Genomic DNA, 19,860 nt, shown 5'->3' on the forward strand with positions numbered 1-19,860 from the left:
CATGAGTAAAGGACACTGCAGATGTGACAAGAGCAAAATCTTGTAGCATGGGTCCTCCATGTCTTTTCAGCCAGCTGTCTGTATGAGAACTTTCTCCCATCTCTATGAAGAATAACAGGCTTTTGGGCACTTGTCACTGGGTATATTTGTCTTAATGCCACTATCTATGACAACATGTCATCCTTACCTTTAGTTCTGAGTAGTATTCATAAGTCCTGTGAATTTACTTTGTTTGGGCTTCATTGGGCATCTTGCTTATACGTGCCTTTGACTTAGATGACATTTTTGCAATTTCTGTCTCTTATTCCTTTGGACATTTCTTCTTGGCTTTTCTGTCCTGTCCTCAGACCCCATTTACCATGTAACACACCCGCTACTGTTTCCTACTGTTCTCCAGACTCTAGCTCTTCTTATTTCTCAACTTCTCATGCTTCTTCAGAACAAATTCTGGTTGTTTGTCTATGTTCTGTGTTCTCTATTGTTGCTGTTCTGCTTATGATCCCAGGTGAGTCTGTAAATCCAGGGCTGGGAGGCTGAGACAGGAGGATCACCGGGCCTCACTGGCAATCAAGTCTAGTTGAATTGGTGAGTTCCAGGTTTAGTGAGAGACTCTATCTCAAAATAAGGTGGAGATCAATTGATGAAGATTCCTGAAGTCAACCATTGCCTTCCAAGCACATGCAGATAGATAGATATGCACGAACATGAGCTCATAAACACATATACACAAATGCATTTGATTTAATTTGGATTTCTTTTTAGACATGGTTTCATTCTGTAGCTTTGGCTGGCTTTGAACTAAATATACATCGCAGGCTAACCTTAAATTTCTTGTAATCTTACTGCCTCAGCCTCTTAGATATGTTAGTCACCATACTTGGTTATGCATGTATTATTTTCATCTAGTGTATTTTTAGCTATATATATATATATATATATATATATATATGTTTAATTTACTCATGTTTATAGAGTACATTTCATGTGATTTCAGTTCTTTTATACTTAATGAAATTTGTCCAGCAACCCACTAAAATTCTGTACAGTATGAATCTTGGAGATGAGGTTACTTTGTTTTATGTTTGTGGTTTATTTCTCTTTTCTTTCTTTCCAGAGACACTGGCTTAAATAAATGCCAAATATTTCACTTTGGCAGTGTTGATCAAGTTCTTTGAAACCTCACTCATTTCCCTATATTTTCCCCACAAAACAAATATTAACATTACCAGCTAAAATTACCAATTTATACATTTCTGAATATTTTTTCTATTAAATTATCATTTTGTAAATTTCCACGTAATTCTTTTTATTTTTCAGTGTCATAAAATACACACTAGTGAGCATAGAAGATCAGATAGATACTAACACAATAATAGCCTGAAAGTTTTATGTTGCATTCTCATCCCTGGATCTTTTAAACTAAAATCAATTGAGGAAATCTCAGTACTAGACTACACCGCATATGAGATCATCTTAGAAGATGTCTACAGAACATCCCATCTAAGAGAAAGACAATCTAGAGACTTCTCAGCATCTGATGGAAGCTTTCTCAAAGTACACCACAGGTTACCCCACAAATCAAGGTGCAAGTAACTTCCTGTGTCTTATCATTAAACTAGAAATCAATAATAAAATAAACTAAGGAAACAGAACAAATACACAGAGACTCAAAAACACACACTCTTGAATGACCCTGAAGAAATCAGGGAGGATTCGAGAGATTAAGAGCACTTGCTGACTTTGTAGAGGTCCAGGGTTTGGTTCCAAGCACTCACATGGAAGTTCCCAACTGTCTCCAAGAACATAGTTCATGGGACATGACAACTTCTTCTGGCCTTTTGGTCTCTGCATGCACTAGGCATGCATGTGGTAAACATACATATGTGTAGGCAAAATGACTCAAATACATTTAATTACAGCAGAAATGTCAGTGGGGTTTGTTCTCTTTCATTGTTCGACTCCTGTCCCCATGCCTCTTCTCACTTGTGATTGATTCCCTTTTCCTCTCCTGATTACAATACCCCCACCCCATTCTTTACTGTTCTCTCTTTTAGAATAGGAACCCACAGTTCATGAGGTGGCATTTTTTTTTTCACGTATTCTTTGCTCTGTTTGATTATCCTTCCCATAGCTCTCACCATATTGCTGCCATAATTAAGCACTGTATGCTGTATAATAACAAAGACAAAAGTTAAATAAGAGAGAGAGAGAGCTGTGGCTTATCAGTGACATCATTAAGTATAAATGTCTCTCTCACAGTTGTGTTTCCTTTATTGGGAAGACGCTCCCAGTCAGAATGACACTCGAAGTCACTTCTGAGACAAGTTTCCTGACACTGACCCAAGGATGGGTCCCTCAAGGAGTTATCTGCATGCCATTTCTCAAAACCTACTAGCTTATTAAAATGTTGATTATTCCAAATTGAGACCTCTTCACTCCAGGGACTTTATGCAATAAGTAATCACATCTTGCAAACTATATTCCTAAGTTATTGTTTAGACAACTGTCTGACCCAGTCTTGACATTGTTATGCAGAAACCTTGTAGAATTAGATGCAAGAATAATAGTTATGCAATAGCTACAGTAAAATGGAAAGAGATGGTATTAAATGTTCACTAGTTATCATTTACATGGTTGTCCTATCTAAATGGCTTGCTTAGTGGCTGCTACATAAATTTTGAGTGCACGGAATTACACATGACCTTGATTTACAAGTATAAAAACTATGACGCTAAACACCTTCAATTAACTACTGAAACTCACATGAGGAATAGAATATAATAAGAGAGGGTAGAGAGCTTTCACTGTATGTTAGAGAAACAAATGAAAAATATAATTGTTTTACTTGCTTCATTATTTCTAAGTAGCCCAGCATTTAATTAAAAATTACAGAAAATGCCATAAGCTTGATAATTGAGATTGTTGAGTGCCTGGAATTGGAACTGTGTCCTCTGTAAGAGAGGCCAGCATTCTTAATTGCTTAGTTGTCTCTCCAGCCCTGCCATGATAGTCATAGACACCTTTTGAACTGCAAGTCCCAAATTAAATGCTTTCTTTTGCAACCTGCCTTGGTCATTGTGTTTTGTCTCATCAATAAAAGAGTAACTAAGGTGCCTTAGAAGAAGAGGGAGCAATCACCCCTCCCGCATTCCTTTCTCCCTTTCCTTCCTTTCCATACTCACATATTTTAGTTGCAAGAAATTCAAAATGCAGGCAAATAATATTTTTATTGTTAAGCCCACAGTCTTTGAGGTGTATTGAGGGAGCCAGAGAAAACTAATACCTTTCGTAAGAGAGTCTCACTATGTAGCTCAGTCTGACCTTGAACACTTGATGTTTTGCCTTGTCCTTCAAGAGCTGGGATTACAGGAGTGTGCCACCAGGCCCTAATCTAAACTAATTCTCTCATTAGAAAACTAAAGTGATCTCAGACCAAATATCCAGGTCTACTGCCCAAGAAACCATAAAAACAAAGCCTAAAACCTGAAGCCCAAACTAGCAACTGAAAGTGAACAAGACATTTTAAAGAAGAGGTAAGTGGAAAAGAGAATAAAAATACAATAGATGTCATAACACTGATGGATAAATATCCCCCTCTGGCTCATATGTTTGAACCCTGCATCCCCAGTTGGGAATGCTGCTTTGTGAAGTTAAGGAACCTTTACGCTGGAGGATGGACTTCAAGGGTCTCTAGCCTTGCCCCACATCCGTCTCTCTCTGTCTGAGCTTCAGGTGTGAGGAAATTTGACATCTCTGCTTCCTGCTCCCGATATGCCTTCTCCAGCATCACGGGTTCTATCTTTCTTGAATTGTACACTAAAATAAGCCCCTCCTTCTTTAACTTGCATTTGGTCATAGTATTTTATTACAGCAAAGAAAAGTAACACAGCAGAGAAAATTACTCTCAAGGAGCATAAAAAAAATGGTATACAAACTGTATTTAATGAGTTTTATTAAGATGAAGATGGATGAAGTTGCTCAAGTAAAAACTGAACACAGACACAAAACCAGTCGAAAGAATCAAAGTGGATCACGGCACCTTAGTATTAAGAGCAGCTGTGCCATGATAATTTTGGTTTCTTGTCAAGTAGTGCCCACTTCCGGGTGACTAAGCATTCAAATATACGAGCCTGTGGGAGGCATTCTTATTCAAACTACTGTACACAGGACTTTGAAGTCAGTCCCCAATAATGACACACTTCCTCCCACAGACCATGCCCTCTAATCGTTCTTAAACAGTTCCACCAACTAGAGATGAAGTATTCACACATAGAAGAGGATAATTGCCATTCAATCTCTCAGTTAAGGCAATAACTAAATCGTTTGGGTTAGTGTTCTGTGCTATGAACTCCTAAAGGCACTGTGGTGTCCACACACCAGCATGTGTAGCTGACACTCCCATCAACCTAACCACACAATGGTTAAAAGTCAAGGGCTCTTCCATCCTTCTGAAGTTTAACTTGGCATGGGAGAGGGATTTTAATAGTGGTAGTTAGGAGCCCGAAATGATAACTGCCTGTGCTAGTCTATGCAACTTCAGACCTGAAGTGGTACTTTGTACTAAGAATAAAATGTCATTATTCAGATTTCAGATTCTGTTGTTCACACTGATTCGCATATGCTCCAGGGAAGCTCCAAGACCACGTGTACTTCTGCCTGCCCCTCATGAGGCAGATACCTTCTGTCCATCCCAAAGCAGAAATCAATTGAAATTAATGACAGCTATGTCTTCTTACCGGTGTTCAAACTTTTAGACTCTAGGGATCTGATAATTACATGTCTACTAGTGTAATGGTTGCCTAAGTAAGGAGACAGAATTTTGCTGCTTCCCATGTCCCCTCTTTCTAGAGAACTCTCCCATACTGTTTCTTTCAATAAAATACACATTGAAACTAAAGTGATGTTCATGTGAATCGTTTTCTCCAGAAGATATATGTTCCTCTCCCACACTGTTTCTTCTAATAGAACAAGAGATGAAGTTAACGTGGCATCCATATTCACATCTTCTCCAGAAGATGCATGTGTGTCTATTGCTTCCAAGATATTTTCCTCACATTTTCCACATCCAAAATTTCTTCCATCACAGTAATGCACCTGAAGACTCAGGTCAAGCAATAAAGCACCAACTTAAACCCTCTTTATTGCACACATCATGTGATTCTCTCTTGTCTGCTGCATAACCAAGATTTTATTTTTCATAGCAAATAAGATTAGAAAATGAAGACCAAGGATAAGAAATTAATTATCCCCAAGTAAGTATACAACCCAGGACTCTTTAATTAATTGAATCCACAACCAATTAAATATTGCACTGGCACATCAGCCATAAAGTCACACTGATAAATTTGCTGATAGCCTCAAATATTGACAAAGATATACCCATATGAAATCCACCATTAGTCACTTTTTGTTCATGTTGTTTACTTTATTTGCATGTACAAAAATATAACCTTGATATATACTGATTTCTTTACAAAAGTTTTATGAAAGACTTTTTAAAAATGTTTCTGTAAAAGTTTGAAGAACTGTGGTTTAGAACCCACAAAGCTCCTGATTTATTTATTATTATTATTTATTTATTTATTTTTCCTCATTTTACATATTGATCCCAGTTCCCTTTCCCTCTCTCTCTTTTTCCCTTTCCCTCTTCCTCCTTCCCTCTCTCCCTTCTTCTCTCCCTTCCTCTCTCCCTCCCTTCCCTCTTCCCTCTCACCCTCCTTCCCCTCTCCCTCCCACAACCCTGGTTTTAAACTCCTACCCAATTTAGAGGCTGGGAGGGAGAGGGAACTGGGATTGGTATGTAAAATAAGATTGATTCTAATTTAAATAAAAATTTATATAAAAATTCAATTAAATATTTTTTCAAACTTTTAATATAGCAATAAAAATTAACAACTAAACAACTTATGGCAAGTATTATTTGGAGCGCCTTCTGTCTGTAGAAATGTATTAAAAACAAAAGTGATTGGGAAGGCACTGCTATTATCTCTTCATCAGTGAGGAGGAAATAAGCCAAGTAGATAATAAAAGGAAAAGGAAAGAAAGTCAGATCGGTGGTCAAGAGGAAGCACCACTTTTCTAGAGATCTGAGTTCAGTTCTCATAATGGGAGATTCACAACTGCTCACAACTGCAGACTCTTCTGGCCTCTCAAAGAACCTGCGCCCATCGCCCCTACTCTCACACATAACCAAAAATAATAAAAATGGGGCTTCAAAAATAAAAACTAAAAAGCCAAATAAAAATCAAGCCAAAAATGAAAATGTAAAGTTAAGCCAAACAGAAAATAAAGTAAATCCATGTAGGAAACAAAAATAGTATTCTTCAGTTTGTTGTTACCTGTAGTAAGTAGATCCTAGAGCCACTCATGAAGGACTTTCATGAGAGAACCTATAGTTTTTATTTCTTTATTTTGTTTTTAATTTTTAAATTTTTAAGTATTTATTTTATGCATTTGGGTATTTTGCCTGCATTCCTGTCTGTGCACCATGTGCTTGCAAAGGACAGAAGAATGTTTTTAATGACTATCTTAGAAATATGCAGAAAAATTAACTATTGAGAATTATGAAATAAAACAATACCACTTCGTTGACAGTACCAAAGTGATATTATTTTAATGCAGATATAAATAGGTCTCTCCTAGGACTGGAAAATGAATGTCACTGAAACTAGCCAATGTTTGAATGCATTTCTAAGAATCCTCAAGGAACATTGAAGTTACATTGCTTTTAGGTTCAAGAATTTCATTGATTCTGACTTTGAAAAGGGGGCCAGCATGATTGTTCACAATGTCAACTTGAAGCACTGGCGTTTGGGTGGCTGCCCGCCTCCGGTTAACCCTACCTGTTCCCCATCTGCCTCTGATCCCTGTGGCTATACTCAAATACCTCCATCATGTTTGCTCTGCAAGCAACAGGCATATTTGTCCCTAGCCCTCAGGCAATCTCGCCACCTTTCTGTACTACTGCGGAAAACTGACTCTAGAGACAGTTGTATAAATGAGGGGTAACGGCATTGTTTCTGAGTTTCTCTAAGTATCTGCAAAGTACCTGCAAACATACAGGGATCACACTGGTATCTGAACAGCTGAATTTCAACTTCATTTAAAATCACTGGCTGAACAACCCAGGTACCACTCAAGCCCAGAACCAGGGCTAAGAGATAGCCTACTCCAATATCCACATCATGTAAGAACTGTGAAGATACTGGACTTGAAGACTCAAAGCTGCAGGATCTCTTGACACAAGCAACAATAGGGAGGGTCCATTATCAATAGCGTAGCAGAAGCCAGAGGCCTCTAAATGGACCAATGATCCTTACAGTGAAAAGACGTATGGACTGGGGGTAGATTGTGGCTCACTGAGCCACACTATAGCCTTCATACCTAGATTTTGTTGTTGTTGCTCTTTGATTTTTTGTTTTTTTGCTTTGTTTTATTTTTTTTTACTATACTTTTAAATCTTGTTTTGTTTTGGGTAGATGTCATAAGGGCAGAAGGCAGAGGGGTAGAGATGGGAAGATGAGTGAGATCCAGCTGCATGATGTGAGACCCACAAAGAATTAATAAAAGTTAAAAAAAAAAAAAACAACCTAATCATCTATTTAAAGTAGAAATATAGTGAATTCAGAATATTTTGGAGGATTTATTTGTGAGATACAATTGAGTGACTATTATACTCAAATATGCTCTTCTCAATATTTTAAAGTAAACCTTTTATTTGTTCAATCTAGCTCTCACATCGATCCATAAAACTACACTAAAAACATAGAAAATAGTAGATTCACTCTCCATTTTAAGCGGGTGACTCAAACATTACATTTAACTCTCAGTTTCCATTTCAGGGAATAAATGCATCCACCAAGTTACCACTAAAGTTTACTTGCCAGTAATATTGATTATGTATCACGGCACAGTTCTAAACAGATGGCACTCAAATATTGCTGAGTGTCATGCTGTGATCGTAAAACTGGGACGGACAGAGTGGGCTCCTCGCATTTCTTCCAACCTGCCTCACTCCTACCTCACTATCCTCATGATTCCAAAAATAAATCTATTAAAGTATAGTTCAAATAATGTAATGTCTAAATGACGGAGGCTTGAGGGCAAGGCTAAATGTCTTCGTTTTTGCAATGGTGAAAGTGATGACTTGGCCAAGGTCAAATGACCTGCCTCTGCCATACTCACTCATCTCATGCTTACTCGCTTCAAGACTATGTCATGATTTTTCCTATAGCCTATTTGTTAATGCCATTTCATTGTGGTTTTTTTTTTTTTTTTTTTTTTTGCCTAGCAGGATTAGACATGACCTCTTGGTTTTATAAATGGAGTAATGGAATATGGAATTATTTATAAAGACTACATGGGGTGTTATATTGAAAGAAATGGTAGTAGTATTCAAACTTTTGTTATAATGTGATGGTGTAGATGTTTTCATTTTATTAAAGAGGAAATGGAGGAGCATAGAAAATGAGAAGCATACTTCAGTCCATCTGGCTAATGCTGAACTATCAATTTTGATTTTTAAAACATTTAGATGTTTCTAAACTCAATTAAAATACTTTTTAAAGGTTAGGCTTAGGCCTATAAATAAGATAAATACATGTTGATTACATAATCATGATTTCAATTTCACATTTTAGAGATATAATAATCATCTTAAAATCCCTTTGCTCCTGAAGCATAGTTCAGTTCTGTCATGTAAAATGGACAGTACCCCAAAGAAAGACATCACACACACAACATCAGTAGCAAGTAAATATGAAAAGAGGCATAATTATTGAGATTGTTCTAACAGGCTCAGTAAGGAAATGTATCCACCACTGGGGAAATCTACACAATTCTCCCTATAACACATTCATCAAAATGTATATTAAACACATGAGGCATAAAGGTCAGGTCACGTTTAATGTATACACAATCTTCTAAATTATGTAAGTGTTAACACCAATTCTTTATCACCGTGAGTAAAAAATAACTATTAACTTAATCCACCTAAAAAGAGACTTCACAATGGAAAGTGAAATTACATCTTACACAAATGTTATTACCAAGTGTACCTGTTAAGGATTAAATAGAATTTAGAGAACTAGAGTTTTCTATGCTTGTCTTAGAAAATAAAAATAGAGCATGAACATGATTGCGCCTGGAGGTTACTGCAGGAAGGTGGTTACCTCCAAACCTGATGATCTGCAGAAAGTTCCTGGAACTCACATGTTGGAAGGAGAGAACTGAGCTGCACGGGCTATTTTCTAACCTTTGCACACAAGTATAATGGCACAGGCGTGCATGTGTACCCACACACACATATCATAAACAGCTTTTAAATTAAAGTGGCAGTAAGGGCTGGTGCTGAGGCTCAGTTGGCTCACACTTGCTTGTTATGCCCTGCATTTGTTTCCCAGCACCCCGAAACCACTGGTTGTAGTACAGGCCTGCAGTCCCAGCAGTAAGAGGGGATGGCAGGAGGTTCAGATGTTCAAGGTCATCCTTGTGTACATAGGTAGTTAAAGGCCATACTGCACAAGAGACCTTTTCTCAAAAACCAATCAACCACACAAAAATCAACAGCAAAGTAAGTGTATAAATACACAAATGATTGTCAAATACTTTGCCCTCAATACTATGGTAATAAAGAATTTCATTATTATTTTTGCAAATTAGCTGGCAACACTTGGGAGTGAGAACTGTCTGGAAGTAAGACTTAATATGCTAGAATTTTTTTCTGTTTTTGTTATTCATTGTGGGTTTGACCATCTCGTACCTGTTAGATAAACACTTTTGAAATTGGTCAAATAGCAAGAACTACTAGTGTCATTTGATATATCCTTTCAGTGTGTGTGTGTGTGGGGGGGTGGTAAGCCAGGGGTCAAATTCGGATGTCATTTCCTGTCACCTTTTTTTGAGACAACCTATTTTATAGTGGGTGGAACTGACTGAGAGGACCATACTGCCTGGCTAAGAAGCTCCAGAGATCCACCTGTGTGTCTCTCCAGGCCTGGGCTTCCAAGCACACACCATCACACCTAGCAGTTTAATAGGTCCATCACACCTAGCAGTTTAGTAGGTCCTGGAGTGAAGACTGAAGTTCTCATGCTATTAGGCTTTACCTACAGAGCTGCCTCCCATTCTTCATTTGACATACTGTTACGAAAGCATTTAGGAACAGATATTTTAAATAAAGACGTATTTATTTAAGATGACCAATGCAGAGGACCAATGAGAAATGGCAAGGGCTGCAGGATAAACCGCATATGAGTTCTACAAGGACTTTTCATTTAGCCTTACTGGACATGGGCTGGGCAGAGCATGCTTACCAGCTGCTGTCCCTGCACACCCCAGGCCGCATACTGCAACACCGAGTCCTCGACTTCTGGAGGATTCAACTCCCACACTTCCCTTGAAAAGACGTAAATATTTTCTCGTGAACAAACTGGCATCTGTGGCAACTGAGCCTGACAGTGGCTCATGAAACGCAGAGAAGCAAAGGACTTACCCAGTGTGTATGTTGTAAATCAAGTATGAGGCAGTAAATGAGTAATGGAAAATCTGAAATAAAAAAGAATAAAGCAATCAATCATTGTTTTCAGAAAAGTATTGATCTTAACGCACACTAAAGATTGGCTATTAGGGGAAAGAAAAGACATAAAATATTCCAGTTAAGGTGTTTATTGTGTTTTGTGCCATTTAAACCCTGTAAACACATCTTATTATCCATTCTGCCTATCCTGAGTTCTCTCTCTCTCTCTCTCTCTCTCTCTCTCTCTCTCTCTCTCTCTGTCTCTCTCTCTGTGTGTGAGTGTGTGTGTGTGTGCATGTGTGTGGTGTTGGGGAGGGAAAGAGAATGTGTGTGTGTGTGAATAGGAGAGAGAGAGAGAGAGTGTATGTGTGTGTGTGAATGCATGTGTGTGATTGACACTTTAGAAACTGAGGTCAATATAGGCTCCATCTATATTTTCTTGTTTTTTGAAACAGGCTAATCCACTGGCCCCGAATATTTGGCTGAAATGTGCCCCAGGCAGAGCCTCCTTAAACTTGTCTATTCTGTAGGTTTTACTAATTCTCTTTCCTAACGGTCTCTCCCCTGTATCAGCTTCCTGCTTCTCTCTGATGCTCAAGAATTTCCATGTTTCAATTTCTGTATGTCCTTCTGCCCCACCAGCCTCTACCTCACATTGCCTAGCCTATATGTCATGCAAATTAAATTCACTTTCTCTGTAAATTCATGTCCATTGATTTAAACTTATTTATTTATTTTTTGAGTTAGGGTATTCCTAACTGAGGTGAAAATTTCCTTTGGATGCAGCCTGTCTGTGTTGCTGATACTGACACTACCCTGAAATATATTTTACAATCGGACTCTTAGATACTCTCCATGGCATAGGGTTAATTATATCAATACTTTAAGCACACCTTCTTTTCCAAGATACAAGAATGAATGACCTTCTCAAGCTTGCCTAACTACATGTTGTTGTGCTTAGACACAATACCCAGATGATGTCCTTTGAACAATCTTTCTAAAAGGAAGAAACACCTTTTTTTTGGGGGGGGGGAAATGTGTTTGCTAGTAAAACCAAATTTGGTTAATACCTTAATGCCATTGCATAGTAATGCATTATTAAATAGTTGGTTGGTGCTTATAATCTTCAAGAATTTTTTGTAAACTTATTTTTAATTATGTATATGCAGGTATACATATGTTAGTGCAGTTGATCCCAGAGGCCATGAAGGCTGTTGGGTCCTCTGAAGTAGTGGTTACAGGTGGTTGTATGTTATATGGCATGGGTGCTGTGAACCGAACACAGGTCCTCTGGAAAAAAAGCAGCAACATGTTTGATTTTCTGCGCTATTGTTCAAGCTCCTCTACAAGCTGTTTTGGTGTTCTCCTTGAATAGTTAGGTTCGTAATGAAGTTGCCACTCAAGCATGAAGACAGACATATTCATTAAGATTATGTATCTAACTTCAAGTTCTATTATTTTTTTATTTCTGTGGATGGGAGGCTGTGTAGACATGGAGGCTGGAGATCAATCTCAGGCTTCTCATTCAGTTGCTCTTCAAATTGAAAAAAACAAACAAAAAACCCAAAACAAACAAACAAACAAACAAACAAAAACATTTTCTGTCTACTTTGTATGTGGAGAAAGTGTCTCTGAACTGGGGTTCAGTGCTAGGATTACAGGCAAACTACTTTATCTAGCTTTTTGTTTTTAAGGATTTATTTTTAGTTTATGTATATGAGGTGTTTAGCCTGAACGTTTTTCTGTGCACAGTGTGGAGTTGCAGTTTGCTGTTAGCCAACATGGGAATGCTGGGAATCAAACCTTGAATCAAACCACTCTATGGCCCCATGTCTAGCTTTATGTGAGTTCTGCAGAACTAATCCAGATCACCATACTTATGTGGCAAGAGCATTACCAACTCAGTTGCTTCCCTTACTGTAATATCAAGATATTTTTAATGTGTTTGTATGTCGTCCTTACACCAGGACCATGCTAATATTGTCTGTATTGTTCCAATTTTAGCATATATTCTGCCAAAGCAGGCGATGATTTCAAGCTTGAAACTGTGGATCTACCATTATAGCTGACAAACAGATGAGAAATATGGCTGTCTATGTCAACATCTTTTATCTCTAAATGCTCTGTTCACGAAAGCAACCTGTCAACTGAGCAATTTCTCTTCACAGCAGATAAATGTGTGAACTGTGGTATGAGTGCAAAGAAGCCATTCACCCCTGATCACTAAGCACATGTGGCCATTCACCCTTACCACTGATCACTCAGCACACATGTCCAGGTTTCTAGCCCCACATTCATCATGCAAGCAACATTTTCCATGTATTAACATTCAGAGCAAAACAGACTGGTGAAGCATTGTACATAGCTTAGAGCTCTTTTCTGTAAGTTCAGTGTCCTTTGTCACAATGCATAAGGCTGGACAATATGTCCATTTCCCTGCAATGGCCTCAAATATGCATTATTGTATAACTTTTATACAATTAAAATCAGACCCTATACCCACAGTAAAACATAGAGTATTGATGATAAGAAGGAAGGTCTCAAATAAGGTTAAGAATATGTGTTCTCTCTCACTCTCTCTCTCTCTCTGTCTCTCTCTTATGCACACTCTCTCTCTCCATCTGTAAAATAGTCGATTAATTTAAAAAGCAGGCTATTCAATGAGAAGTGCATTATCTTTAGTGAACATGTATTGAAAGGCACTGTTCTAAATTTACTCCTTGTCCTGACTTCAACAACATTCTTATCTTTAAATATTTCTTTCTAGTACTTTTTTTTAATACCTCTTTCTCAGGACCCTAAGAGAGACACACATGGTCCCTTGGAGAAAGGGAAAGGGACAAGATCTCCTGAGCAAGTTGGGAGCATGGGAGGAGGGGAGATGGAGTTAGGGGAAACAGAAGGGGAGGAGGGGAGAAGAGGAAATGAGGAAGCAGGAAGATTGGGTTGGGGAAGAATAGAGGAGACCAAGAAAAGAGATACCTTAATAGAGGGAGACATTATGGGTTTAAAGAGAAATCTGGCTCTAGGGAAATATTCAGAGATCCACAGATATGATCCCAACTAAAAATCTTGGCAGTAGTGGAGAGGCTGCCTCTGATGCCCTTCCCCTATAATGAGATTAATTACCACTTTAATCACCATTCTAGTCTTCATCTAGTAGCTGGTGGAAGCAGAAGCAGGCACAGTTAACCACTGAGCCGTACTCCTGGAATTCAGTTGTAGAGAGGGATTGCAATTATTTATCAAAGTTAAGAGCAATTTCACTGTTATAAAGGTGATTTCATATACCAGATTATGCACTTAAGCCCCATCTCCCATTAGTTTATCCCCCCCCCCCTTTGGACATCAGTTATTGCCTAAGACATCTGTGAGGATTCTTGTCAAGGAGAATTAGACTCACAAGAAAAAGTAAGCAGGTGATACAGTAACTTCTGCCTGAACCAGAGCTGGTATCTTGGTATACCAAAGCGTTCTCTGCATTGTAGTTAAGATGCTAAATTGATATAAATTAGATGATTTTTTCATGACCCAGAGAATATTTAAAATGGGATTATGGATTTGCCATTAACTCAAAGAATGAGGGAAACTGAACCATGAGAAAGAAAGCCTGAATCAATAGCTTTTATAAACTACGACAATGACAGAACAAGCAGATAGTGCAGGCCAAAGGGGATTTGCTTCATTTGGAAGTGGGTGATAGAATGCATCCAAGTTTATTCAAGAGTCGCCTATGAAGAGGAGTTAGTTATTGGCGGCCTTTTTGATTGAAAGGCTTTATTTTATTATAGTGTTAAGAGCAGGAGTCATGAGGGAGGAGACTTTCCTGTCATAAGTATGGCTCATAACATTGTAAGACACAGCTTTACAAAAATCTCCTTAAAAGTTCTATTACAAAGAGGCTTTGTAAACCTGAAACAAACACTGGGTAAAAGGGAAATAATGGAAGCTGAAATGAATGTTCATCAGCATTCATAACTACTTTCCTAACTTTTCTCATGCTTACTTGCTTTATTGTTATTATATTATGAAGTAGACGTTTTCCTTGTGGCATTATCATAAACTCTCAGTTTTGGCTGACTCACCATTTTGCCCCTCCTCTGCTGATCCTAGTAACCCATTCCCACAAGTATTCTATTAACCTCCCACCTCCCTCCCTTAAAGCTTTGGCCCCTTCCTAGTTTCCTGGCCTCTACACATGCTCACTTTCACATTAATACACATCTACAAAAAGTGGCTCAGATATGCATATGAGAGAGAACAGGCATTGTTTGTTTTTCTGAGTCAGGGTTATCTCACATAATATACTTTTCTTTCCCAGATATATTTTTTTTTCCTGCAAATTTCAGTTTCCTTTATGGACAGATAAAAGTCAATTGTGTACACATACCAAATAGCCAGGATTGGATCAAAGTTATGGTCAAATCTAAAATTCACATTCCTTCTCTAAAATTCACATTCCTTCCGCTACAATAAAGGAAGAGAAATGCAAGCATTGTGTTCTCTATGTTTCAGCACAGGAGCCACCAAGCACTTTTGTTCTCGCTCACATTCAGAAGCCACAGATATGGTAAACTACTCTAGGTGGTAAGATTAAAACTGCTAACGAAAAAGAAAGAGGTTGTATTTATTTTTAAACTCAATTAACCTAACAGTGACTTTACTAGTAAAAACCAACATGTGTATTCTATAAGCCCATAGGCGTCATGATGCCACGTCCATGAATATTACTTCATGGATATTATTTCATGTTACAAAACAGCAAAAACAAACCTCCCAAAGAATAAAAAGGAAAAGAGAAAAGAGAAAGAAAACGCGTTCACTAGCTCAGATCACCTGATTCTTTAAATAACCTGATCAGCGTAAGCATGCCTAATGAACAGAAACCACTCTCTCTGACAGTGGTGGCACCCAATATGACAACTGTCTGTAACTCCAGTGCCAGGGCACCTGATACCCATGGCAAAACACCAAGGCACATAAAATAAAAATAACTTATTTTAAAAAGCGGCATCTCTCAGTGCCTTCTCTTTTTGAGTGTAACAGATATATGAGTGAGGGTTCCTTATGCTCCAAGAAGATACCATGGCCAAAGGCAACCTGGGACAAGGAGAAAGGAAAGGATCCAGTTGCACTGATGTCTCTGCACATGTCACTGACAAGGTGTAAAATAAATCGGCTAGTTTTATGTCAATTTGACCCAACAGAGAGTCATTTTGAAACAGGAAACTTTAATTGAGAAAATTCAAGGCTGTGGTGTATTTTCTTGGTTGATTGTTGATTGTTGAGCCCAGCTCACTGTGGATGGTGAGATCCCTATGCTGGTAGTCCTGATACAATAAGAAATCAGGGTTAGATGTCATGAGGAGCAAAGTCAGTAGGGAAGCATTCCCCTATGGCTTCTGCATAATTCCTCCCTCCAGGTTCATTCCCTGACTTCCTGAAATGATGAACTACAAATTTCAAGATGAAATGAACCCTTTCTTCCCCAAGTTACTTTGGTTGTGGTGTTTTATCACAACAATATAAACCATAACTAAGATGCCAGACTAGGCGTCTGAGAATCGTTGTTGGGTTTTAGAACAGGCATGTACCCTAGTAAACAATAAGTAGATTTTACTGATGAAAGCGTGTTGAAATATCAGATGGTATTAAGGATATATGTATGGTGCAGGAGAAACTTCCTTTCTTGGTGATAAGAGGGGGAAACTCATTAACTGGCTTCAGAACACTTTGCTTTTTCAAACTCTGTATTAGGCTTTATTTTCACCTAGCAATGATAGTGGTCTTAGGCACTCAGAAATGCACTTTTATAACTCTGAGAGTGGTGAGGCTGAATCTAATATTAACCTCTTAGTAAGATCTAATAAGTGCAACAAGAAGATTCCATTTTAAGCTTGGGAAAGTTTTCCCTATCAAGCCCTATGAAGGGCATATTAGATAGTACTGAGTGTACACATACTAAACTGTGCATTCTTAGAATCACATAATATTGAAAATAGATATGCCATGCAGAAGTAAATAACTTCCCACAATGACTCAACCAAGGAAATGCCTTTCTGGCTATAGAACAGATTTTTCCAAGTCTCTGATGCCAGTTGATGCAAATCTCACAAAGACTAGGGGATGAAATCTCATACCTCATGTAGTGGTAAAACAGAGTCTAAGATTTGGCCTTCTAAGCATATTGCTGTGTTCAGATTTAAACTAGGGGAGGCTTTCTAAGGAAGTTTCTAAGGAACTTGACACAAGCTAGAGTCGTTTTGACATAAAGAAATACAAACGAGAAAATACCCCTATTGGAATGGCCCGTGGACAAGTCTGTGGTTAATTTTCTTGATTACTGATGCGAGAGAGCCCAGATCACTGTGCTCATAGCCACTCCTGAGTTGGTGCTCCTGGTCTCATTAGAAATTAGGAGGGGCAAGGCAGTAAGCACCACTACCCCATGACCTGCAATTCAGTTCCTGTTTCTATATTCCTGCCTTGGGTCCCTGACCTAACTCTCCTGCATGAAATGCTACAAAAGTGTAAGCTGAAACAAATCCTTTCATTCCCAAGGTGCTTTTAGTTGTAGTCTTTATCACAGCAATATAAGCCCCAACTGAGACAGGAAGAGTACTGACAAATACTGACAAGAGTACTGCTTCTATTTCACTATGGGTTTCATGTCTATCTACTTTGTTTATCTTATCTTGATTTAACTTTGGTAAATTGTCCCTATCTAAAAATTATCCATTGTTATTTTATTTTTTTTTCCAATTTGTTGGAGAGCAGTACTGACAAAACAAATAGTGTTGAGGCTATTCTAAGCCAAAACTAATTTTCAAAGGAAGTACCAGAAGCAAACACTTTGACTTGTTCAGTCCAGCTTTCACTTTCAAATGCTTTGACAAGCTCATTTTCATGAGGTTACCACAGTGTTCATAGGCACTAGAGAGTGGAGGCATATGACTAAGAAATAGGTGGTACTGGATGTGATGTTACAACTTAGAACATGTTGTCTTTCATTGCAACCAGTAATGCACAACTTGGACTTCTGACAGTCTACACTGTATTATGTCATCATAGTGTGCTACTATGTCACAGAAGATATCTCATCCTAGAAACTTAGCAGTACACCTAAAACCTCTAGAACAAAAAGAAATAAGCACAGGCAAGATGATTAAACAGCAGGAGACATTGAAACTGAGGGATGAAATCAATGAAAATAGAAACAAAGAGAATACTATAAAGACTCAATGAAACAGAGTTAGCTATTAGAGAAAATCAATAAGGTTGAAAATCCCTTATTCAAACTAACTAAAAGACAGAGGGAGAACAATCAAATTAACAAAATTAGACATGAAAGACATCAAGAAAATCCTTAGGATCATAATGTTATGCTTTAAAAACCTGCACTCCCCCAAATTCAAAAGTCTAAAAGAAATGGATAATTTTCAAAAGGTATAACTTACCAAAGTTAAGTCAATGTCAGATGAATAAATAAATAATAGTGAAATAGAAGGAGACATTAAAAGTCCACCAAATCAAAACAAACAAAACCATAGGACTGTAGGCTGAGTTTTTCTATCCCAACCACCTATTCCCAAATATTCAATAGCCACTTTTCTGACTCAGAGACTTAATATAAATTATAAATGCTCTCTGATAGCTAAGAGTTGTCACCACCTAACTCTTACATTTAAATTAACCCATATTTTTTTAAATCTAGAAAACATATTTAAATATGGTACTGGTCAAACTGAATGTCTTCATATAGAAGCATACAGATAAATCCACATTTATCAGCCAGCACAAAACTTGATTCCAGGTGGATGAAAGACCTCTACTTAAAACAAGACCCACTGAAGCTCATAGAAGAGAAAGTGAGAACGCGTAGTATGGGAAAAAAAAACTTTCTGAATACAATATTGGCAGTGTAGGCATAAGATCAATAATAAATGGGTCCTAATGAAACTGAAAAGCTTCTGCAGGGCAAAGAACATGATCAACCAGACAAAAAGGCAACCTACAGAGTGGGAAAATATTTTTCCCAACTCAACATTCACATCTAATAGAGGAATAACATCCAAAATATATAAGTAACTTAAGAAAGTAGATATCACCAGGTAGTGGTGGTATACACATCTAATCCCAAAAGGCTGTAGGCAGAGGCAGGCAGATCTCTATGAGTTTGAGGACAGCCTTGTCTGTATAGTGAGTTCCAGATCAGCCTAGACTACACAGTAAAACCCCACCTTGAACCCCCCCACAAAAAACATGAAACAATAAAATCTAATATAAAAATGAACTACAGAACTAAATCAAATTCTCAATATAGGAATCTCAAATGGTTGAGAAACACTTAAAGAAACGCTCAACATTCTCAGCCAACAGGCAAATGCAAATCAAATCTACTTGGAGATTTTATCTTACAAATACCCAAATGGGTAAGTTCAATAACACATGAGACAGCTCATGTTGAGAAGGATACACAGCTGAGGGAACACTCCCCTGTCACTGATGGAAGTGCAAACTAAGAAAACTGGGACTTGATCCACCTGAAGACACAGTTATACCACTCTTGGGCATTATACCCAAAGGTTACTCCATCCTATCACAAGGGACCTTGCACAACTATATTAATTGCAAGTTCATTCATAATAGCTAAAAACTGGAAACAACCTAGAAGTCCTTCAACTGAACAATAGTAAAGATACTGAGGTACCTCTGTACAATGCAGTATTACTCACCTGTTTTTTAAAAAAAAAGACATCATAAAATTTATAGACAAATGGATGCAACTAGAAAAAAAATTATCCTGAGTGAGCTTACCCAAATGCAGAGAGATGAATATGGTATACATTCAATTATGCATGGGTATTATCTCTTACATATTGATAATAAAGTTACAATCCATAGACACAGAGAGCTTAGGTATTGAGGAAGAGGATAGGGGGAAATAGAATAGATTTTTGGGAGAACTGGGTGAGGGTGTGGACAGGAGTTGAAGGAATTAGGCAGGGGGATTAAGAGAGAGAATATGGAGAGAGACAGCTAGAATTCAGGGATATTTAGGCATGGCATGGAAATCTAGTGCAGTGGAAACTTCCTGAAATCTATGAGGGTGGCCCAAGTGAAGACTCCTAATTGGAAGGATATTGAGTCTTACCTGTCCATCTTTTGTAGGATTCCAGTGGTAGGATTCGGTTGCATTCAGTTCAGTTATTGGTTGAGGGCCTCCCTATGGAGGTCTCTAAACAACCCAGGCTGATGCTAGGACAGAGAGTCTCTGAAAATGGACAGCAGGCCCCATTGCCAAAGGCAATATCCATACAGCTCATTGAACACAGATAGGTTGA

The 19,860-nt window shown here is 38.0% G+C and overlaps 1 protein-coding gene and 1 non-coding gene across 2 annotated transcripts in view; both read right to left on the minus strand.

Moving 5' to 3' along the window:
* The window catches only part of Dpp10 (dipeptidyl peptidase like 10), a 604,540-nt gene that overhangs the window by 122,343 nt on the left and 462,337 nt on the right, over positions 1 to 19,860 (minus strand). Inside the window, exons 6-7 of the mRNA XM_051203984.1 lie at positions 10,493 to 10,545; positions 10,314 to 10,395 (exon numbers count right to left, since the gene is read on the minus strand). Coding sequence (XP_051059941.1) covers positions 10,314 to 10,395; positions 10,493 to 10,545 — 135 coding nt within the window. The remainder of the gene's footprint in view (positions 1 to 10,313; positions 10,396 to 10,492; positions 10,546 to 19,860) is intronic.
* On the minus strand, positions 12,438 to 12,540 carry LOC127236495 (U6 spliceosomal RNA). The gene has a single exon (XR_007835775.1). It is a non-coding gene; the product is annotated as a U6 spliceosomal RNA (small nuclear RNA).

This window comes from Phodopus roborovskii, unplaced genomic scaffold (assembly GCF_943737965.1).
Source record: "Phodopus roborovskii unplaced genomic scaffold, PHOROB, whole genome shotgun sequence".
Taxonomy (NCBI): domain Eukaryota; kingdom Metazoa; phylum Chordata; class Mammalia; order Rodentia; family Cricetidae; genus Phodopus; species Phodopus roborovskii.